Genomic DNA, 15,795 nt, shown 5'->3' on the forward strand with positions numbered 1-15,795 from the left:
TTTCATTTTTTCGAGTTGGTGTGTTTTCGTTCTCACTGATTGAATTGTCTTTTTCAGGTTTTTTACTTTTAATAACTTAGAAAGCTATTTTGTGCAGAGATCAATGACTTCACAAAAATAGTGTATTTTCCGAAGAAAATACACTGAAAGCAAGCTGAAGCTTTGAAATACCCGAAATTAAAATGATTCAAGGCCGCAAGTGCTTATTACACTTAGTATCGGCAGACCTGAAGCTAAGTATTGTGAGCAAAGCTGGGTCGGAGCATGCAGTTGAAAGGAAATCTTCTATTGCCAACTTTTTCAGACTGATTTTAAAGTGCGATAGCTCTATTATTTTAGTGTGCACTTCTCCTACCTGTTTTTGGATAGTGAAACAATATTCCAAAATTAATGAGACTCCATTGTCTCTCTTGATTCGTTCAAAAATGCCCATTGCATTCCAAAATCAACATTAGATCTATCACATATGACCCCTTGATTTTTAAAAATGTTTGCCATTATTTCCAAAGCAACATTACATGGACTGAATAGAGTCTAAATGTTTCCTATCCACATCCTTGTTAATGTATGTGTGGTTGGTGACCCTTTGATTAGAAATTAAATTGTATCGGTACTCATTTAGCAGCATAATCAATCTCTGGTACATTCTCGCAGGTAATATGCAACTTGTATCACATTTCCAGTGTGCAATTCATATTTTAATTCCAGCTCTATTATCCCAAAACAGAATTGTTTTGTGAGTTCTGTTGAAAATTGATTGGTTGAATTATTTGTTTCACACTACTTTGCGTTAATTGAGCAAACTCTCTTCTAAATTGAATCGACGTATGCAAAAACGTCCGATGTCCAAGACAGTGTTTCAGAATGGAGTGGACATTTTTGTTGTAACTTAACGACACAAGATGGTTTAAGACATTAGGAATGTAGAACAATTTTACAAATAATCCCCTAAGTGTAATTATACGTTTACAAAAGAGATCGATCCTATTCATCAGTGTTGTGGGACAAATGAAACCCACCGCAATTATGAAACCCTGTATTGGGCAACGGATGTTTTCGCATACGTCGATTTAATTAGCAACAGAGTGCTTTAATTTCCTTTACTTTTTATGTCTTTGTGTCTGGCTAATGCATGTTCTTCTTTTCTTTTGCAGATAATGCTGCCCCCTGAAGAACAGGCCATTCTGAACAAAATTGAAGATCCAACTATAGACAGTAAACTACTGAATTACTGTTTGAACAATGGTTCATTTCACATCAATGGGACATGTGTATGTCCGAAAGGATATAGCGGACAACGCTGTGAAGTTTCTCTGTGTCACAACTATTGTATTCTTGGGGAGTGCTCCCTGGATCAAGACGGTTATCCTTCCTGTGCCTGTCCAATGAACCGAACAGGATTGCGATGCCAAACTGATTTATGCTATAGCATTTGCTTGAATGGAGGATCATGCGTGATACTTGGTGTCAACAAAACGGAGTGCCAATGCCCAAGTGGGTTTTTTGGGAAACGATGTGAGATGAGAAGTGCGCAACAAGATGAACTATGTAAGGCTTACTGTAACTATTATGCTGCCGGTTACAACTATCAGCATTTAGCAAAAGATGATAAAAACGATGGCGTTTTACCTTTGCCACCGCCTTCATGTAGGTAAGTGTACGTGAAAGCTTCTGCCATCTTAAAACGGTTTTACTCATGTTAAGGGTATTAGATTATCCATCAATACCACTGAATTAATAATGAGGCAAAAATCCATGTAACAACCATCTTGAGTCATTTGTTTATTATGAACAATTTCTTTCTAACACTGAGACAGTTGATGAAGTTAGTCTCTATTTGGAATATTAATACATTATTCATGCTAACATGAAAATTACCGTAAATATAATGTAAAAATACAAATGAGCGAGTCTGCTGTAATGCACATTTTTGTGTCAGAGGCTTCAGAGACCAGCAGCACTGAAGTGAGGTGGCAAAATAAACAAGACTAAATACAATTTTTATACCAGGTGCCATTATCTCTGCTTGGGCATTAAAAATATTTTCAAAGCCAGCCACTCTCGCCACAAAATAGATAGAAGTAAGGTCGCGGCAGTAGACTGCTTGCGGTGTAGATCCAAGGAGACAAAAAATGCAACCAATTGGCTAAATTGCGAATGAACATCTGACCAAATCTTGAACAAAGTGACCCACTTTTATTTTTAGCATTACTCAATATCAAGCTATTTTCTCTTAAAGTGTTAAAGTACAACATTATGGTAATAGCACTTTTTTGAAACTTTTTGTTTTCCTAGGTAACCAGTGCTATGGGTTATGATGAAATTGTTAACTCACAGCAACTTAAAAATAAATACCTAGTTTTTTTTATTTTAATGTGAGTTAACAATTTCATTTTAACCCATAGCACTGGGCTACCTAATAAAACAAAAAGTTAATTGTATTCCATGATAATTTAAGAGTGACAATTTTCAAATGCCAGAGTAGCCAGTGTAAATCAAAGAAAAGAACTTTCTTATTTGCTTTAAAAAGTGTGCAGGCACAAAACCTTGAATGCCAAGAAGACGGTTGTTAGAGTAGCTTGCCTCCATACATAGGATTTGGCCCCTTACATAAATTAGAAACGTAATGGTTTGATCATACATTTTTACTCCTTTTATTCTTATTTCCTGAGGAAAATGCACTATTGTGTTTTTTACATTTTTTCATCCCCGCATTTTAAATTAATTGTTTCGCACAAAGATTGTAAACTACGTAAATTGCAGTTGTAATTTAATCACTATTTATTGATTTTGGTTTATCTTTCTGATTACAGCTGTGATGAAATTAGAAATAGTGAACGGTACGAAATGCTAGAAAACAGTACCAAACTACAGGTAGCCAGTCTGAGTGACTACTCAATCAGAAATCTGAACATGTACTTAACGTCCTCTCTTGGGATAATTTGTGCTGTGCTGCTGATCGTCATCGTGCTGCTGTCAATAAAAATCTGCTCTCTTAACAAGAGGCCAAGGGTCAAAAAACGCTACGTCGTTAACAAAGCCGTGACACCTATGACAAGCAGGCCTGCAGTGCAACAGCCCTCTGAGTCTTGTGAAATCACAATTGAAAATTGCTGTAATATGAATATTTGCGAGACTGTAAGTACCTATCAGCAAGCATTTTGTTCATTATTGTTCCTCTATTTTATCAACTAATACGTATGTAGAACTCACTCATTCCAGTCCTTTTGTGAAGTGTTATTTTTTTCATTCTAGTCCATAGTGCCTGCAGAAATTTTATGACAAGATTGAATGTTATCCATAGTTAAGGGAGAGTAGTTACATAGCAGAAGTCAATAACCATTGATTATATCACAGAAGAATTTAGATTTTTAGGTCTCTCTGTATCTCCAACATCTTGAACATCCACACTCCACCAATAGGAGCCTCCCTCCCATCAGTCCCACTTTATCTTACCTCTCTACCTCCTCTCTCCTATTCTTTGGAAATATTCTGTAAAACCAGTGTCTCATTCCAAGGATTTGCGCTTTCTCCAGGTGATACCATCAAGAGACTAGTCTTTCAAAAGGTGGAGCAAACTGATAATTTTCATGCGAACTGAAAATACCCATGGAATAAAACAGCACAAACTGTATCTCACAAGAGGATAGAGGTATAGCTCAAGGTCGTAAAAGGTCACTATAAGAAAATACTGAGAGGAGTAAAAGAGTGTTACGTCTAATCCAAGGATGGAAGTGTTCAAAAGACCAAGAGTCAGATTAAATCCAGCCTTGCGCTGGGAATATAATGTGTTGGTTTTGGTGAGGTGATGTTGTTGTCTATCTTGAGATTCATCAGGAGTAATTAGCTCCTGAAAAATGATAAGAAACAAAAAGAGTTGAACATTACTCAGAAAGTGATCGGAAACAGTATTTTTCAAGCCAAGATGAAACTTCAATGAGAAGAAGTGAACCATCTCACTCCCTCTCTGTGAGTAAGCCAAATTTAAAATGAAGAGTCAGCACTCTCAACACAAAAAATAAATTCATCTGAAATTCTAGGGATGCGCCAGTCAAGATGTTCGCATTATATTCAGCAGTTCCGTCTCCTCTTTCTCCTTTTTGCCGTATTGGCCGAAAACCTCTCCTTTCCTCTCCACTATGCATGACACAATTCATGAATGGACCTTTTTTAACATTTACAAGGACAAGGTGCAAGTTGATCTAGAGATAGTTCATGCATGTTACTTGTTTGTTTGTTCGATGGATAGCGAGCTAAAAGTATTGTCCATGGTTTGATTCCCATTAATTAAAATTTTTCAAGGTTATTATTTTTTTTTTGTTGCCTAATTGACTGTAAATAAGAGAAAAGATCACTTTATTATTCTAAAATTAAGTAAGTTTAACTGCACACAACATGATCATGGTATCACAAGTCACTTCATCAATACATGGGAACTCATGGTCCAAAAGACTAAGCCTAAGGGACCATCACGTACCGTGCAGACTGAATTCTGTTAGTGCCTTGTTCATATACTGTTAATAGAGGTTACATTTCATTGAAGCCACAAGATCATGGCTGCTTGTAGTTAGAAAGCATTTTGTTTTATTAGAGCCGTCAAAGCTTCTTTGTACATTTTTATACTATTTTCCCCCTTCGAACCTCATCGTTGATCATAATCAAAGTAACTTGTCTGGACTAAAATTGTCTTGTCTGATCAGCTATGGTGTTGAATTTTTTTCACTGAAATCCAAGTATACTGTAATTTGGGTGGTTGCGGGAAATGAGGTCAGTAGCTGAAAGAGTTTTGAGAAACTTGCCTTAGAAGTTTTTTCTTTGATATACTGTTAATGCCATGCAAAAAAGAAATCTGTGTTTGGTGTGCCCTGGTAGTTCGACTCATTTTCTTGAAGGAAATGAAAATAAAAATTACACATATCTGATTACAAGCCGGGTTTTCTACAAATTTAAAAAGTCGAGCTTCGCACCTTCTAATTTCTTGCCACTCATAAGTTTAAGGATGAATTTGACAAACACTTTAAGAATTGTATGGATAAGTTTGGCAATTTATAAATATTTTATTATTTCTTTGGTTTCTTTTTCTTATTGATTGGTATGCTATGTATAGTTAATATTTAAGTCTTAAAAGAAAACTAGTTGAGGAAGGAGAGTAATATGTACCCACTCTCAGAGCTGAATTGATTTTTATTACCTTCAAAAGTTTAAAAATATTTGCCAATTATATCATGAAGGTGATGGTTCTCCCTTTGGGACTCTATTTTTTTATTCCCGTTTCTTTTACCAGAGCTCAGGAATTTTAAGTCGGCGCAAGTGTAAAATGCTGTCAGACGCCTGGTGAGAGCCTAGTGATTATATTCTACCCATCCACTCTCTCAATTCAACGCTATCAGTCCTATTGCTGATGTCTTTGCAACAGCATTTCGACTGTTTGCTGATAGGCGAGTTTTGGTACTATTATTATTCCTGCAATGCTAATTGTATTCTCTTTTCTCTTTCATTTCTCTCTTCTTCCATATCTCTCTTCATTGCTGTCTTAACTTTTTAATGTTGCTCTTCGTGTCTTTTCCATTCCCCATGCATCACTTTCTAGAAAATCAGGAATATTTTGGCATCAAGGAATCATAGCTAATGTCAGTTTTGGTACTTTTTTCAGGAGAACGATAAATGTAAACTCATTCTGTAGCTTCTTGAAAAATCTTGCATTAAAATCTAGGAAAAAGTATTTGTTATAATTTCCTCTTGAGTAAGTAGTCTGAAAGCCCTGGTTATTTTGCTAAATATTTTCTCGAAATTTTTTGGTCATTCCTGTATTCCTTTTGGAGCATTATAAATCTTAAAAATCAAGGAGCTGAGCTGAATTCTTAGTATTCATGACTTACTTAATTCTCATTTTTTCAACTTTTTTTTTCAAATATTCTACCAAAAACACTGTATCATCCTTCTAAAACAACCAAACATTCAAGATGGTTAGACTTTTAATTACGATTAGTAGAGTACATGCTAAAGCATTTGTGCAATTGAATCAGCTCATGGTATTTACCTCATTGCAAATTGGCTCCTTACTTAGCTTTTTGGCTCACCCATATCAAGCACCACCTCTTGATGAGTGATGCAAGGGGTCGCTCATAAAATGCGTAACGCTGTTGGTGGAGAGGGGGGAGAGGTTGAGGAGAGCTTTATGCCATAGCCCATAAGTGTTTCGAGGAGCAGGAAGTGTATCGGAAAATTCGAAATTTAAAGTTGCGAATTTTATGAATGGCCCTTTTACCATGCCAATTCAGCTCTACTCTCTACTTCTTGTATCTCCCTCATGTTCTTGTTCATTCCTTTTCTCCCCTCCAGGATGTCAAATGTTTTCTGGGTAACATTTTCTTTGCTAAAACTTTACCTTTTAAGCTGTCTTATGATTGCGCTGAGAAAAGAGGAAAGAAACCTGTTTCATAAGTCTCTAAAGTCAACATGTTTTGCGTGAACCTCAAACCGACCAGACGATAGCAGAGCTAGGAAAAATGTTGACTTCAGAGATTGAGCATGAGCAAAAAAGCCTGGCTGTTCAAATTTCAATTTTTGTAGATGCATGTTGGTGCTGGAAATAATTTATTTTCTTAATGAAAAAGTAATATCAGTCGCAAAAAGAAAACATGAACCGTAACATCGATTACTGCCTACATTGCAGCCCCCATTTTTAAGGCAATGCAGAAAGCTGCCTCTGTTTGTTCCCACTGATTTCCAAATGGTTGGTAGTTAAATGGTGTCCAAACTTTTAGCCCTTATGAAAAATAATGACGTTTTGTATCGTGGTGAAATAACATAAAATTGAAGGGAAATCCAACGTCATTGCTGCTAAAGGTTAAAAATTTGAGCACCAGCCGACCGCTGAAATCGGCCGAGTCTTTTCAAAGTATTTTCTAAAAATCGCTCCAAAACATTACCCATGTAGTTATTTACTTTATTTTAAAAAAACGAATTGAGGAAGAGGTGAACTTTAGGAGCATTAAAATCTAGGCATGTATATTTCTAGTTTCACAATTAATATACATCAGTATAATGCATTTTTATGTATTGAAAAATTGATTTTTCAGCATGATCTGCTCAGTCAGTTTCTATTATGTGCCTCTTTTCTATTTTTAACTGCTTGTCTTGGGATGCTTTTTTGCTGATATTTGATCGACTGTTTTTTTACATTTCCTGATTTTCCCCCGCCTGGAGGATGTATGTTTATGAGAATTTCGTTCATGTCCAACAAAAATCAAATGATGTGTCTAGCAAGACTGAAACTTTGGAAATCAACTTAGATGCTTTCTGGGTCAACTGCAAAAAACTCTAAAATTGTACAGCAAATTTTTACCAAGAAAGAAACTAGTATGTAGGTGTAAAATTTGCTCTCAATTTTAGTGTTCTTGACAGTTTAGGTCCCTCTAACGCACTTACAAAATTCAAATATTCCGTTTCACATTATTTTATCTTTTTTCTTGCAGTTTTTTCATTTTCTTACTTTACATAGGATTAATGTGTTAGCCAAGCAAAATGTCCTCTGTGCATCATTCAAAAGTATTAACAGGCAAGCTAAGTCCTCTGTTACTTTCACACATTTTTATATTACTATCATTGAGAGAAGTCCCTTCAAAAATGTGACTCAATGGTATAGTCTAAAATCAAAAATGGTAGACCTGCTTTTTTCTTCCTTGAAAAAATCTTTTCTTCATGGTCGTACAGTTTGGAACAAAAATTATTTTTAATCCTTATTCTCCTTTAGAAAGACACAAGTCTAAATTTCAGGCAAATATCCGCAATTTAGTTAGCAATAGGAGCCTAGCAAAAGTTTTATTGAATTTAATTTTTGTAACCGAAGTTTGTTTTGTTTCAGCCCTGCTTTGAACCTGACTTCCGCAATGCCAAGTCATCAGTCATTCACCGAAAGTCAAAGGAAGAGAAAGCTAATCTCCTCAGTGACATGGAGGTTGAAAGTCAAGATGAGAGCCTATATTAGCGTTCTTCAAACAATTGGTTATTCATTTCAGATGAAACGTCAACCAAAAAATTTTACTGACTTGATTGTGATACTTAAATCTTATTTTTAGACCAAAAGTTCATATTTCCACTTTTTTAAGCGTTTACAATTGTATTCAGAGGTTAATTTTGTTTCCTACGAGTAACTTATTTATTTTTTTATTTGTTTGTATGAGATAAACAGAAGTGAAATTCGTTAGCTTCCTAAAATAGTTTATTCTGATACAAACATAGAAGTATTAAATTTGTTCAGTCACATTCTTGTATCATTTGCATTGAATTGGGTGACCCACAGGAGCTTAAATCGTGTCTTAAGTCGAAATTTTACTTCTCATTCAAAGTATCCAAACCTTTGTCAATGCCATGTATCAATGTCAAAAATGCCGTTCTAAAATGAATCAAATGCTCGGCATTTTTATTTTGCATCTCATATAAAGAGGAGCACACACTCACCTCAGTAGAATGCTATGCTTTAGCTGAAAAGCTCATTCTAATGTTCCATTGATGTCAATCTCGTTTGGAGCTCTACAATTTTCTTTTGAAGGAACGTTTCAATGCATAATATATGCAGAAGGTAAAATGATAATAATGTTGAAACCATTGCATCAAAAGAAATAATTTTGGAAAAAAATTTCAGATAGTGACATGCAATGATTAAATCATCGTCTTGTCACAACTAGTTTGCCTTAGTTTTTTTAACTACGAAGATTAGCTGGTGAAATTCTCAGCTCCACCGGGTTATTCATTTCAGAGCATCTTTAGAATGTTAAAAATCTTGAAGCACTGAAAGATTTGAAAAGTTTTTCTGAGCCACTACTTCCCAGTGATACCTTTTCGTGATAGTGTGGCACTGTGATAGTAGTTGTATTGCCACCATCTAAGATTGAAAGATGATCATTGAAACATTGGAGCTCTTACTGAAGAAAGTTTTTCTAAAAAAATTGTGTAATTTACATCTGTTGAAATTTTGTAACATATCTGTACATCATTTTCCTTTATTTTATGACAAGTGCGTGTTTGTTACATAGTTTTTGTTAAGTTTGAATAACTTATTTTTTCTCTGAATTTTGTGATGAAAAACTTTCTAGCTCCTTTGTCGATTGATTGCTCTAGTTTTTTTTTCTTGTTCTTTTTCTTTTTACTTTGTAGATTAAACCTGATCATGTAATGATGAAGTTAACTTGTTTTAGGTGGATTTTTTAGTGTTTTGTAGGTACCTAAGTATTCAAATTTTTATATTTTGACTTATCCAACTGTATTTGACTATTGTTCCTAAGTAGTTACAATCAAGTCTTGCATATGAATTCAAGCGGAGAGTTGAAGTTCCGTGATATCTCTCCGTCATTCAACAGTTTCGTGGCCTCTGAAGTTGAAACGAGAGCAGCGGATGAAGTTCCTTTTAAATCATGCCTTTCGTTATTTACCCTTTACCCTTTAATTTTCATAAAGGAAAGATGCTTTTAGCACTGATACCAGGAAATTCATGCAATTAAATACATTGATGCCGAAAGTAGGAAGACTCCTGTTAACGGAGGTATTTAAAAATTTCCCTGCTGTTCCATTTAAAAAAAAAAAAAATAACACCTGATAAAAATGCATACATTTTTCTCAAAAAATTTTGTGAATCAATAATTATGATCAGTTGCTGTTCAAAAAAGTTGATTTTGACAGGAAAATTGCAATATCTTTATCAGATCTTATTATACGTTTATTCAAGTTTCCCACAGTTTTTCAGTTCTAACTTTTTAGGAAGTCTGTGTAGGGAATGATATCTGCAGAACTTGATTGTAATACTTTTTCTCTGCCTTCAAGTGTTGTGAAATGTAAATATTTGTAGTATTTTCTTAGCATATTGTTTTGTAACTATTATCATTTTTATGCCCTTGGATATTTTGTTCATATAAGTTTAATTTTTAAGGGCTAGGCCGTCAGCTCCAGTAGTATTGTTTCAGCTCAATTTTTAGACACCTAATCTCTCTGTTAATAATGAAGGCAAAATGATCTCTATTTCACCCTCTTTCTCGTTGTGCAGTCGTAATGCTCTGCTTTGTTTAATCCGTAAATGTGGCTGGAAGGATCTGAATTGAATCAGAATGTGAAGGTTTAATCTTTTCTGGACTCTATTCACTGAAATTTTGATTTTAATTTTTGAGTTACACATTTTTCATTAATTATCTATGAGCATTATTTTTTGTGCATTGACCCAGAATGGGTCTCTAAGTAAGGTCTGAACTAGGGAAAACCATCACATGTTTCCCCCTCAAAGTCTAACATACAAAACAATTCATTCAACGGAAAGTTTGGAAATCAACTCCTGAACATGATATCAACAAGTATTTTTAACACAGATTAAATGGGAGTTAGATTATACAAATGACATCTGTATTATTGCCATTTGGCCATTGTTATTTTTAAACATTTATATCTTGTCCAAGAGTTGATTTCTAGACCCCCTTTGTGTGATTCATTTTCTTTGTGAAACTTTGAAGAGAAAATAAAGTGCCCAGTTTTCCAATCCATACCTTATCTAATGACCCATTACTACCATTCGCAGTCCTAACAATTGAACAGTTCGACCATATGATTTGTAATTTTCAATTCTAATTTTTTTCCTTTAAATTTTACCGTATGTTTTTTTAATATTCTAAACATTGGACTCCATAAAAACAGTAGAACAAAGAAGACTAGCAGACCTGGTTCATATAAAATTTTACTGAACTTATTTCAAATGATTTTTTTGAAGACCCATCTTATACTCATCTGTACCTAGGCTCTGTTTCTGGAAATGGTTATAAGTGCATTCAGTAATGGCATTACTTATTGATGTTTCAATGGTACCAATCGTATAATGGCGGATTTTTTTTTTTTTTCTACAACTAAATCAAATAATATTTACACATCGTATTTCTTGGTTTATCAATTTGTATTTTATGTTAATACTCAATCTAAAAGCAATGAACAACTTTCAATACCTGAACTACCGTTCTAAGGAAGAATGTTGTATAAATATTCAAGAGTTAGCAAATTTCCTAGGATAAAACATGTAGTTTTGAGGAAAATTATGCACATTTGCTATGGAATTCTCAGACATTTTAGATTAATTTACAAACATAATTATTCGAAAAATTTGAAGAAAAATATTTTCGATTTCCCCAGTAAATTTGGTTTTTTTTAAAGGAAATATGGTGACATCCGAAGGTTTTTACAGCCCTCTTCCTTAGCACAATAGTGAAGCTCCCCAGCTATTTATTAAAGGAGTTTTGAGATATATAAGTGAAGATTACAGTGTATTTTCTAAGCTATGATAAGTATAATTGTAGACCGACACAAGAAAATGAAAGGCCTGTTTTGTCTAAAATCAATAAAATTCATAGGTAAAATGAAATCCTGTTCCCACTGCCTTCTTTCACCTCATCAATTCGATTGATCCCGAGTAGCATTCTGTAATGGAAAAGGTCCTATTCCTAGAAGTAAAGTTTTAATTTTACTGGCTTCTTATTCCATTAAAATTGCTTGGCTCATCAACATTTCAAATATTTCACCCGGTTTCATTTTAATAATATTGCTATTTCCAGTATCAATAAAATTTCAATTTATTGCTGTATATCATGGATATCATTGCTAAAAATTGGTATCACCAATATTGTAGTTTTATCCTAGTAAATTACAATGTATGGTATTTTTCGATGTTAATAATATCGCAGTGATTTGCCATTTGAGAACTTGCAATAATCAAACCATAATGTTTCGTTATCATTTCTGTTTGGGATAAACAATATTATATCTAGCAGATCTTGTAATTTTAAATAAGTTCCGAACATTAAAAAAATTGATGATGTTTTGCTTATATCTATAAATAGCCAGTCCAATGACAATAAATCTTTCAATTGAAAGTTAAAAGTATGAAGAAAGCAGAGATCTGGTTTTGTTAGTGTCTCGATATAATTTTTGACATTAGCAAGAACCTGCCGCAAAATAGTGTCCCTTTTGAGAAGTTTTCCTCTCATTTTTTGACTCAGCAGTGAAGGTCAGAAACAGGAAAGCTCAGCATATTCTCACTTTTAAATGCGTTTTCTGAAGTGAAATTCATTCATTTAAACAAAAAACAATTTTATTTTATTTTTCCTCATTAGAAATTATCCGCAGAATCTGTACATCGAAACTTGTCAACAGAGGCATTTGTATACTGCCATATTCATTGTTTTTTTTTCCGTTTCATCAGTTTGTCGATAGGTTAATGATGTTGAAAAGGAGCAAGTCCTTAAAAGGAAGAATCAGGAAAGAGCTGCTACAGTCCCTAAAGAAAAATGTAAGAAAAAGAGGTTGTGGGTCACAGCTCATGAATGATGGATTATGGATTGTTCAAAAGATGATCAGTTTTTTCCAGGCGTGACTCATCCAAATATGACTGTTATCTTCTTGGGGTAACTTCATTCCAAATTTTAGTTCTTTGTTCAACTCTCTTCATGCATCAACACTCCCCCCCCTCCATTTTCTTCGATCATGGCGTAACTAATGGTTTTATTCATTTTGTTTCCTTAATAATTTCCCAGCCATCAGTTTTTCAAGGAAAGAGGAGACTTTAGCCAACATTTTGCCGTTGAGTATTTTAACCGATAGCAGTATTTGAAAGAAAGTATTGATTATTTTCCGTATACATAATAATCATTTTTATTTTATTAATAATGAAAGAACACATCCTAGCAATTTCAAAATGAATGGCCTGATAAGCGTCCTTCGATTCATGCATGTTTAGAATATCACAATGAATATTGATCAATTTAATCGTTTTTCCAGCCTCTATACCCATGTTTTCTGCTATTATTATATTGCTTATTTTGGGTAGGAGTGTGTTCATACAATAACTTACTGGGTGTTTTGTAAACCAGCCAGAAATTCAAAGAGAAAAAATTGTTTTCCATTAGATGTGCCAAGTTTTTAGTGTGGAGCCAACGGCCAGCCATTGCTCCAATGAAGTATGATGGGAGGTAGCAGTATTATATCGACGATGAAACTGAAGAAATGCGTAGCTCGGTTGCAGTGTTTCAAAAGCTCAGCTCCTATTTTATTTTCTAAAAAGAGTCAACATCATGGCTTGAAATTTTCACAGAGTATTCTTCCTATAAAGAAGAAAAATCACCAAAATTCTCAACCAATTCCTTTAGTAGTTTCTGATGAAAAAATATTGTATGACAAGTAGTCTGCAACACTGCAAACTAAGATAGGTACCTATTTCTTCAGTTTCACTATCGATATGCTTTTTCTTCAAACTTTGTGTATGAATTTAAAATAGAATGGTATAGGTAAAATGGAATAGCTTGTTACCCCGAAGTGAATTCTCATAAATATTTAATCTGTACCCTGTCTACTGGGTCATTGCCAGGACTCCTTTTAAAAATTATCTGTAATTAAATAAAGTCTAGAATTCATATCAGATACCTTTCACTGTCTTATTCAAAATATTCAGGGTTGCTCTCTCTTCAATAGTTACCATCCAATTACTTTTTAATAATCATCTTCATCTTGTATTAGGGTTACTTTTCTCAAAGGTCATTCATTTTTACCAAATTTTCTGGAGGGAGTCTCCTCTAATCTTCCATTCCTTTTATTGTAAATCTTCCTTAAGAAAAGAAAGAAAATGTGTTTAAAAATCATCTAACTAATGTAAAAAAATGCTAATATTCCAGCATTTTTAAGTTTTTTTTTGCATTGTGCATTGCAGAAAACATCGCGAATACTCACCCTCATGAGCAATAATTAATCTTCGAATCTCTTTCTAAAATTTTTTGTTGCATTCCTCCATTTCTTTTAAAATCATCCTTTCGTATAGCTGAATTGTTATTTCATCCTTAAATAGCACTATTGCTCTATTTGCCTTGTGCCTTTATTAGGATACTTGTGGAATGTAATTGATTTCAACATATTTATTTTGTTATCAATAATTCTCAATACTAACTTAATTTGATCGATTACTAAAGTGAAACCTTTTTCAAAGTGTGGAAAGAACTACATAATATCTTTTCAATGGTACTTACACATCATAGTTGTCAATCTGTGACATCTGTAAGAATATTGTTTTCTAATTTTAGAAAGACCTTTCCAGTGTAGGTGTGGTACATACATTGAATAAACAATGGGTGCTCAAGTTCTCTGAGAGATTATTTGTGAAGTTTTGATGCGCACACTGTAAGTCTAATTTTAAGGGATTTCATTAACCTAATGGATAGTCTGATGTTCATTATTTGTCATTTTTGCAAATCTTTTTGCGAAATGTTGTTTGTTTTAGACCCAAGGGCCAAACTCATCAGTCCTTCTGTTGCATCTGTCCCCCCTTGTTTTTCAAGGTGACTTTCTCTCTTTGCTTCCCCTTTCATTGAAATGTTTGAAATTTACTCAGTTTAAGGAGATCCTATGACATTCTTGTGCACATCAAAATTGGATAGCTATGAAGTTGGACAGGGTATGTGTTATTTGACAGGATTTTGTTGTATGTTTGTCCTAAATCCAAGGCAAAGGACATCAATGTTACCTACATCTTGACAATTTTTATGTAAAAATCATGAAACATTTACACCATGGTTGACAGAAGACAATTTATTGTACTTTAGAAAAACTTAGTCATAAATTTTTCTCATAGAATACATGCAATAGTGCCATCAGCCATGGTGTACGTCTTACATAATTTTGAACGTATATTTTTTATTTATTTGCTGTTGAGGTAGTTGATATCGCTGTTCACTTTATATGTGTGATTTACCTCAACAATATTGATAGATATGCTCCAAGTGTCAGCCAACATTAGGTTAAAATTGCATTCATAGGTTTGTTTTTTCTTTGCTCCAAAGTTGAAAAAGACAGATGCCAACAGTTAAATGCCATTACGTTTTACTCCGATTTTTTTATTTGTGGATGATTCGAGTTATAACATCTGTTCTGACTTTCATTGATTCTTTAACTCAGACACTTCAAATGTACTTACTACATTCAAAACTTTTGAGGAGTTTGTTTGAGGGAAGAACCTATAATTATACTTTTTAATTTATTCAGCCTTTTTTTTCTATGAATATATATGTAAATCTCCGTCTCAGCAACAGTAGAAGAAAACATAACTCTGCTGAAAACATGGGCTGTCATTGGTCCCTTTATCAAGGATACAAACAACAAATTTAGCTCCAATTGAACAAGTTATGATGTGTAGAACTACTACTCGGAATTTATTTTCAAAATTATGAGGTGCTCAATGCAAAATTGAAAATTTTAAACTTTGATTGTTTGATTTGTAAATATTCATTGTAAGTATCATTTAGTCATTTTATAAAGTGGTCAATAAAAGCTTTCGTATTTTTTAAAATATAGTTCTTTTTATTTTTCTCTCTTAAATGATGTGATTGAAACAATTAAAACTCTATTTTTGAAAAAATCAAATAAAATTCTAAGAATCAGGAAATTTCTCAAGCAATCCAGAAACGTCAAGAACTTTTTACCTTTGTTTTGATGTTTTTATTAATCCAGTTTCAGAGGATTTTTGCATGAACCACTCTCTCTTTCTCTGGTTTAACTTTTTATTTTACAGTAAGTTTTAATCATCAATCGACCAAACTGGAATCTAGAATTTGAAATAATTTTCATTTCTTGGAGACTGATGGAGCCTCGCAGAAGTCTTCATGCAGGTCAAGACACAATATTTGCGTTAACTTCTCTCTCTAGAAACTGCATGGACATCTTTTTTACCTACTCCTTTTGAAACACTGTTACTCTATCAGTAGCTCTTTGCCTAGCCTGAGG

The 15,795-nt window shown here is 33.7% G+C and overlaps 1 protein-coding gene across 4 annotated transcripts in view; it reads left to right on the forward strand.

The window, feature by feature from the left end:
- Positions 1-15,361, forward strand: part of cue (Low-density lipoprotein receptor repeat domain-containing protein cueball) — a 51,950-nt gene extending 36,589 nt beyond the window's left edge. The window contains exons 5-8 of one of the 4 annotated variants that reach the window (XR_011899151.1): positions 1,155-1,651; positions 2,814-3,138; positions 5,285-5,438; positions 7,868-15,361. Coding sequence is in view for 1 of the 4 variants with exons in the window: in XM_019058347.2 (XP_018913892.1) it covers positions 1,155-1,651; positions 2,814-3,138; positions 7,868-7,990 (945 nt within the window). In the remaining 3 variants the exon portion in view is untranslated. Of the gene's footprint in view, positions 1-1,154; positions 1,652-2,813; positions 3,139-5,284; positions 5,449-5,653; positions 5,744-7,867 lie in introns of all 4 variants that reach the window. The other 3 variants (XR_002010010.2, XR_002010009.2, XM_019058347.2) reach the window with 3 other exon arrangements.
- The last annotated feature ends 434 nt before the right edge of the window (positions 15,362-15,795 follow it).

Source organism: Bemisia tabaci, chromosome 2 (genome assembly GCF_918797505.1).
Source record: "Bemisia tabaci chromosome 2, PGI_BMITA_v3".
NCBI classification, from domain to species: Eukaryota; Metazoa; Arthropoda; class Insecta; order Hemiptera; family Aleyrodidae; genus Bemisia; species Bemisia tabaci.